General features: G+C 43.5%; 1 protein-coding gene across 1 annotated transcript in view; it reads right to left on the reverse strand.

Moving 5' to 3' along the window:
* ALK (anaplastic lymphoma receptor tyrosine kinase) overlaps positions 1-7,972 on the reverse strand; it is a gene marked incomplete at its 5' end in the record, with an annotated part of 508,673 nt that overhangs the window by 56,097 nt on the left and 444,604 nt on the right. The window contains 1 exon segment of the mRNA XM_010840704.1: positions 201-363. Within this exon segment, the coding sequence (XP_010839006.1) occupies positions 201-363 (163 nt within the window).

Raw genomic sequence — 7,972 nt, forward strand, 5'->3', positions numbered from 1 at the left:
AGAGGACATCCCTCCCTTCCCTGCCATATTCCATTATCCCCAATCTCCCCATCTCCAGCCCTCACTTCCAATGTGGGCCAGAATCTCTGGCCTTGGCCTGCCTGGGCACCCCAGTGGGTCAGGCATGCACCCACAGGCAGGACCCCAGTCCTCTTCAGGAGGGTGGGTCTGCCCTTGACCCTCCCCTCCTCCATACCCACCTGTAGGTGTCGGTGGCTGGCACCTTCCAAGTCTGGATGCCCTTCAGGGGGCCCTCGCTGCCCACCACCACGCTCAGGTTGGAGTTCCGGTAGGCATTGTTGCACTGGGCCTGCGTGGGGCCGTGGGGCCCACTGGCCCCGCATGTGGTGAACAGCCAGTGAACTGCACACAAGAGGAAAGGCAATCACTCACTTGGCCTGGCCCTCCCTTCTCCAGGGGTCTCCCTCGCTGCCCCTGAGCTGTTGGCTCCATGGTGCCAAGCCCCTGTTCCAAGATGGCACCAAGGCTGGGGCAAGGAACACTAATCAGTCATTTGAACTGGAAGCTTCTGTGAGGATCTGCTGTGTGCCAGGCCCTGGACCGGAGGTAGAGACACATACATGGAGCAGACTAGGACCCTGGCCTTCACAGACTTACAGGTGACTAAAAGGAGACCCAAAGGGATGCAACAACACAGGCCAGGAAGGGAAAGAGTCACAGAAGGGTCCAGCTAACTCTGCACCGTGAGAGTTCTGAGGAGGGAGAGAAGACTCCTCTCAGGTGAGACAGGCACGAGCGGGGGCTGGTCCTCTCCTGGTTCTCACCAGGTCCAGGACAGCGCTAGGCAAACAAGAGGTGCTCAATGTGTGCTACCGTGACTGGCTCTAACCTGACTTTCGCATACAGGATCCTCTCAGCCTGAAGAAGTTCGAAAGAGTAAACTGGGCACAGAGTCAGCTCCATGCCATCCTTCCCCTCATTGGTTGTGCTTGGAAACACAGTGGAAACAGCTCTGTGCTCTCTATTTAATGTAAAAATAGGAAATGGATCACTTGTGCCTCCAATGCATGTCCTCCTTTTCCAAGCCCCTCACCACTGTCTGGGGGTTTGTCCTCACCCAGAGCACCCAATGCTTTTCCATGGCCTTTCGGGGGTGTCTCAGGAACACTCAGCATACCTCCACCCCTCCACAGCCGCTGGGCCATTTCCTTACATTTTATCTTTGAGTCAGGCTGGACCTTGGAGAATTGTCAGATTTCATCCTGGCGGGAATTCTAGCATGTTTAGATCTATAAAAACTTTCCCCCCAAATGTGCTCTTGATAAAGTTACTTTTACTTAAAATACACAAATCTCATTATAAGATTGGAGAAATTATTTCCCTTTAAAGAGATGAAGTCGAATCCTACCTACAGAAAATTATGAAAAAATTAATTTGGGTGTATATAGCTTTGTTCGCTCGGAGAAGGTGATGGCACCCCACTCCAGTACTCTTGCCTGGAAAATCCCATGGACAGAGGAGCCTGGTAGGCTGCAGTCCATGGGGTCGTAAAGAGTCGGACACGACTGAGCGACTTCACTTTCACTTTTCACTTTCATGCATTGGAGAAGGAAATGGCAACCTACTCCAGTGTTCTTGCCTGGAGAATCCCAGGGACGGGGGTGCCTAGTGGGCTGCTGACTGTGGGGTCGCACAGAGTCGGACATGACTGAAGTGACTTAGCAGCAGCAGCAGCAGCAGCTTTCTTCTCTAAAACATAAAATTCTTTTTGATGACTTTCAACTAACTTGATGCAAAAATGAAAGGTTAATTTGGGTTGCTAATTATCAGCAATCAGATTGAGATTACACGGGGGCAGTTTTGATAATCTAAAAACCAGGCTAGTTGCCGTGGGCTTTTGTCATGCTGCCCCAGCCCGGGGTCAGGAGAGCAAAGTTCTAGTTGAGGTTCTAATGCACACACAGCTACTCAATACTGAGCCCTCAGGACTTTTCTTGGCTTCATTTTCTCCAAAGAAAGATGTTGATTTCTATTTGGTTTCTGAAGGTCGTTTCAAGGGCAAGAAGGTAATGAATCCATTCATCTTTGGTGTGAATGCTTGAGTGTTAATTTTCTCATCTGTTTGCATTGTAAGGGGGTAATCTGTTAATTCAAAGGACTGACTCTTTACTGGAAGCTTTTCAGCAGAGCTGTCATGGCCAGTTGACTTTTCACCCTCTCCAGTGCTCAAATTACACGTGTGGGCTGTGCCAGGGGGAGATGTGGTAAGGTCACGGACTCTGAAATCAGCAAGAACATTTGGGCTTGGGAGCAGCCTCATCACTTGTTGATTATGGGACCTTGATCATCTTTTTTGTCTGTGAAAGGGGCTAGATTGGTATGAGAATTAAAGGGAAATGAGGGATATGAAAGGTTATTATAAAATCTAAAACTCTAAAAATGTAATAAGTTATGTTGCTGACTCCTGCCTACAACCCAAGTCTGGTGCTGTTCCTGACAATGGGAAATGTGGACAGGCTTTCTGTGAATATGGATCCCCCTGCCAACAGCACCTAGGAATTTAAACTCAGTGAACTGGGGATGAGGGTAGGAGCAGGAAGAAAAAGAAAAGCTCAGAAAAGAAGTTTAAAAGTCCATTCCACCCCATGGTCTCTAGCTCCTCTAAGTCTATTCTGCAGGTCAGTCTGTGCCTATAGCATGCAGCCTGGGTTTGGGGGCAGCCTTGTCAATCTGGGGCAGAAGCATGGTGGTTCATTTAGTTATTCGGTCCTGGAAACCAAAGAATTCAGACATAAATATGTTTTTTCCCCCTGGAGAGTGTGCTGAGGAAGACAGCTAAAAGAAGGCATGGACTTGGCACCCTACCTGAGCATCTGTCTTCAGCAGGACCTCTTGTAAAGCCAGCCTCGCTTAACACTGTTCTGAAGGTTCTGAGATGTTCTCAGAGAGTCTGGGTTTCTACTTCCTGGCCAAGTTGGGCATCTGATGAGGTAGGAAGAGGGGCATGGGCTTTGAATCCAGATGGGCCAACTTTTCTCACTGGATTTTACCCCTGAGGAGGTGTGAAAACTGGGGTAAACTCTGTAGCCTTTCTGAGCCTCAGTTTCTTAAGCTGAACAAGTGGAGATACAATACCCAGTACTTAGACGTGCTGTGAGTATTAAATGATGACCATTAGAAGAACATTATGCATTAGAGATGCATAAAGAATATAGTTTATAAAGTGTGTAACTTCCTGTTCAATTTTTGACTGTAGGAAAGCAGAGACACCCAGTCTCAAGATTTACATTCCTCAGTCCATAAAGAAGGGACTCTAAGGCTGTTTCTCAATAAAAGGAACAGTATTTTCCCAACTCATTGGACAGATATTATTAGTCTCAGGTGGTCTATATACGCAAAATTCTGTTTTCATTTGCAGCGACTGCAGATGCAAAGGTCCAGAGTGGGAATTCTTTCTGAAGTGGATTCCGCAGAATGAGGATTCGCCATTCCAGGTCAGACCCATGATTCATCCAGCTGAGGTCTGTTGTGATCGCAGCCTTTGAGGCATGGAGGTCCTCTTTGCTCCCTTCGATGGCTCTGATTCTCATAAATCTGCCCAAGGTTATTTGGAATTAATTTCTGTGTCCCTCGAGCAGCACTTCTTAGGGGTATGGAGTTTCTGAGTTTATTGCTCATTGAACAAGAGCTGTCCTGCTTCTGCTGTGTATGGGCTTGCCTTGCTGAAGCTTCATCTTGTTGGTTCTCTTTGCTCATCTGCCTGGAATCTCATAGACACCATAGAATGCCACAGCAAGATGGGACAACCCTGGAGATCTCTGAATTTAGTGGTTCCCAACCCACCTAAGGACCTTTAAAAATACCAGTTCCAGGGCCCTGAAGATTCAGATTTGTATGGAGGAAGGACAATATTTGCATTTTGTGAAAACTTTTCCAGAAAAGCCAGACTGCTGTGTGCAGAGCGGATAAATAGTCAAGCTAGGAGTGAAACATGGATCTTCAGAGTTTAAGTTCAAGACTTAAAAAAGTGCTACAACTACCATAAAATCCTCATGGAAACTTTCTGTGAGTCTGGTTTTATTTTCCTTATAAATCCATGAGCCCAGGGCTCAGTTAAACCCAAACAAGTTTGCTCAGGCCCAGAGAGCAGGCAGGCCACCATGAGGGGAGAGGTGAGTTGCTCAGGGTATGTGGTAGGTAGACCCTCAGTTCTAGAAGGTACCACAGTGGCTTAGCCTAGCAGAGTGTGGGTTTTGGAGTCATAGGCACAAACCAGGGAAAGCAGGTGATCAGTGTCAGGACTCTGGTCCCCTGAGAGGTCATGGGGAGCCAGGGGTTGTCAAAAGACTCCAGTAACTGGAGTGTTTGCAAGATCAACCAGCAGACATATGAGAGGGACTGGGTAAAAAGCAATGAGGTAAAATCTTGGTTTTTAAAGAGAAGATCAAGGTCATAGTGAGACTGGCAGTGAGGTGGGCTTGATGTGAGCTGCCAATCTAAGAGTCCAAGGGTCCTCGCATTTCCCCAGCTGAGAGTCTACATTAATCCCTGAGGCTCCATGGAGCTGTAGGAGGATTAGATGGCCCCCAAGGAACAGCCTGGATTGGAAGCACGGGAGGGAAGAAGCCAGGGAGGAAAGAAGCCCGGTTCTTTCCTCTTCTCTTACTTAAAAAAAAACAACAAAAACCAAACTATTATATTAAAACTCATTTATGAGAGACAGAAAGAGAAAAAAGAACTGCTTTATCTTGTTCTCACTTATACCACACACTGGAAACCTAGTTTAATACTCACTCATATCTAAATTGTGTAAAGAACCCACAAACATCAAAATACTGAATGGTTATAGACAGCTGAGTAAAGAAAAATCCATTAAGCACTGGGTTTCATTTTAACTATATTGTAGCATCCTCCAAGAAGAAACAAATCAATTAGTAATATACAGCACAATGTTAAAAAAATAGGCTAGATAGTGATTGTGCTGGTTTTATTACTGTTCCTAAGCCATCTCATCTGCTCAATTGAATGCAAAGAAATAAAGCGTGATACAAAGGAAAATAAGTTCTCAGCTATCACTATTAATCACAATAATAAGGATCTGCCTCACGTCGAAGGCCTATATGGTTGTGCCATGGAAGTGAGCTCAATGGCTCCTGTGGATCTTTTATACTATTTTGATTCTGATCCATGGAATTGAATTTTATCCATATTTGTTGACTGAGCTGAACTTTATGGGAGCTGTGGCATACTGAACCATGATGCCACTGTAGATCCCATTAAACTAAATAATGACCCCAAATCCAAGCAAATACAGTCATTCACCATCTATAAATGTATCTGATGCTATTCTTTATTATAAATTGGAGAAAGTAACCCTTTTTGTGAGTACATGATGAAAATTAACCAGCTGTTTGCCTTATCAGGGAAAAATGAAAACAATACATACTGTTGCTATTGTGAGGTTAAAACATTTTAACTCTTTAAACAATGGAGCAGCAACCTCTTCCAGATGCCAGATCAATGTCTGATTATTTCTGTCTTTTTTTGATGTTAGCAGTTGTTGAAGCATAATGCCTAGATATGTTTATTTACTGAGAGTTGCAAAATTATGATATTCAGATTATATCCTTTTTCCATATTTATTAGTTGGGATATATTTTTAAAGAGGTGCTTCTTCTCACCTACTATTTGGTTGCCCAGTGATACAGTTCGTATAGGGAAGGCAGATAAATGCTCCATTCTTTCTCCTTGTTTGGAGCATTCAATGTAATGAATTGGTCATCTACCATGCTCTGAAGTTGACTAGTTGTTTGTATATCACTATGACTACATGAATTTAAACATATTTTGAGTTTTAATTAATAATTATGATTTCTTAATAGCTCAAACTGTCACATTTTTGGTGAGTGGTAGCGTCCTGAGTTCTTTTTTTTTGTTGTTATTTAGTAGTTAAGCTGTGTCCTTTGGCCCCTTGCTATCTGGTGTGATGAAATGTTCCTTAGCCAGACCTGGGCTCAGCCATTTTTCAAAAACTTTGGTTTCTTTTATTGAAAAAAGGTATTTTAAGTATACAATCTGGGTGCTATAGAGACTTATTGCTAGTGGGTATGTGATTGTTTCTAGGCTTTTTAGTGGACAGAGCTAGGAAATACACAGGCTATATACACATGTGTGTGTGATTGTTTCTAGGCTTTTTTAGTGGACAGAGCTAGGAAATACATAGGCTGTAAACACACGTGTGTGTGTGTGTGTGTGTGTGTGTGTGTATGTATACACATTTATATGACAAAGTATCCATGAGTTTACATCGACAGTTCCAAATCAAATTCAGGACTAGAGGGTTTTTAATTTAATCTCTTCTATAGTACATCTGTATTTATTTTTCCACACTGCAAATCTTGCTTCTCAAGAACAAAGGTGATAACGGAATTAGAATATTCTCTAGTTACGCGTACGCTTTATGGTGCTTTGTCCTCACTCCTTTGTATTTGAGAGTTGGAAGGGACTACCTTACCAAAAATTTTTTGCTGTAAATATCCATGGGTTTTCAGTTTTGATGTATGTTTGCTCAATTTTTGCATAGAGATTCAGAGAGGTTAAAAAAAATATGCTGTTACCAGCAAAGGTGCTGTGTGTCGTTCCAGGATCCTTAAATTGTTTTTAAATTTAGGAGTCACTTGATATCTCTCTGGTCAGGCTCCTCACTTTTATTCCTACTCTTGGAACTGCAGGGTTTTTTTTTTCAGATTTCATCTCGGGGACATCCCCAGTGACTGTGGTCTATAACTTACTGTTGCATCATATTCTGCCTTTTTTTTTGATACAGCCTACTGATAATTTAACTTCTTCATGATACTGCCATTTGGACTTGAGTTGATGGGGCTATTTGACCCTTTACTAAATGACTGTAGACATAAATATTTTCTATTAACTCACTTTCTTCTCTCTTTATTGTCAGGTTTACTTTCTTAGGGCTTCAGGATGTTCCATGATTAGTCTTATTTGGTATCTAGTGTTGGGTGAGGGTGTGCGAAAGCACAGAGAATCTCTGTGCATTAGACTGAGGGGCAGCTAGATGCACAAAATCTTTATTTCAGGGTTTTGGAATGTATTCACATTTGATACTTGTATTTGGTGGATGGTGGAGCATACTAGAAGAATCTTCTAACCTCAGGTAAAAGGATGTTGTTGTGATTTTTCACCAACAGAACTGGGAATCTTTGGCCCTCTATTTCAATGTATTGAATTACAGTACACTGATGGGTCACTTCCACTCTCCAGTTTGTTTAATGTCTTTAAAACATGTTAGATCAGTAGATAGGGAATGGGGAAGAACTGTTACTTTTATCTCATAAGATGGTCAACCAGGCAGAAAAGGTTAACAACTGGCTTGTGATTATAGAGAAAAGTGAGGAGGGGACCGTCACATTTATTCTTTTTACAACGTTGTTTCATTTGATCAATTTTCCATGTTGTTCTAGCTTGTTTCTCACACTGAACTATTTTGCATCTATACACACACACACATATACACACACACGCCTTGTTTGTTCATGCATTGCTTCTTGGTCATTTCTCTCTTATTCTGTTTTGATGATGAGACGTTAGGAGTGGGTGACAGTGGTAACAATAACAGCCACTCTGACTTTCGTACTAGACATGCTCACAGAATGATCTGTTTTCACTTTTACATCCTTGTCTCCTAGGGGCCTCACACTCCCTCTGGATGGGCAGGATGCCTGCAGAAGCTGAGGTCACCCGGGGAGCAAAGACCAGAGGCCCACATCCCTGTCTGCTGGGAGCAGACATCCCTTCATGAAGAAGAACCTTGGAATGAGCCAGCTCCCCATCAACAGGGAAGCAAGTCTGGGCTGTTGAGATAAAAGCTGCTTTCAGGACTGAATTACCCTAAACAGCTCTGACACCCAGCCATCTGAGGCAGTTTTTAATGGCTCCTGTGATGGCTTCTTGTGTTCTCAGCCACCCTCTGTTCCCTGAGGGAAAGTGAGTA

This window comes from Bison bison, unplaced genomic scaffold (genome assembly GCF_000754665.1).
Source record: "Bison bison bison isolate TAMUID 2011002044 unplaced genomic scaffold, Bison_UMD1.0 scf7180017864145, whole genome shotgun sequence".
Classification (NCBI taxonomy): domain Eukaryota; kingdom Metazoa; phylum Chordata; class Mammalia; order Artiodactyla; family Bovidae; genus Bison; species Bison bison.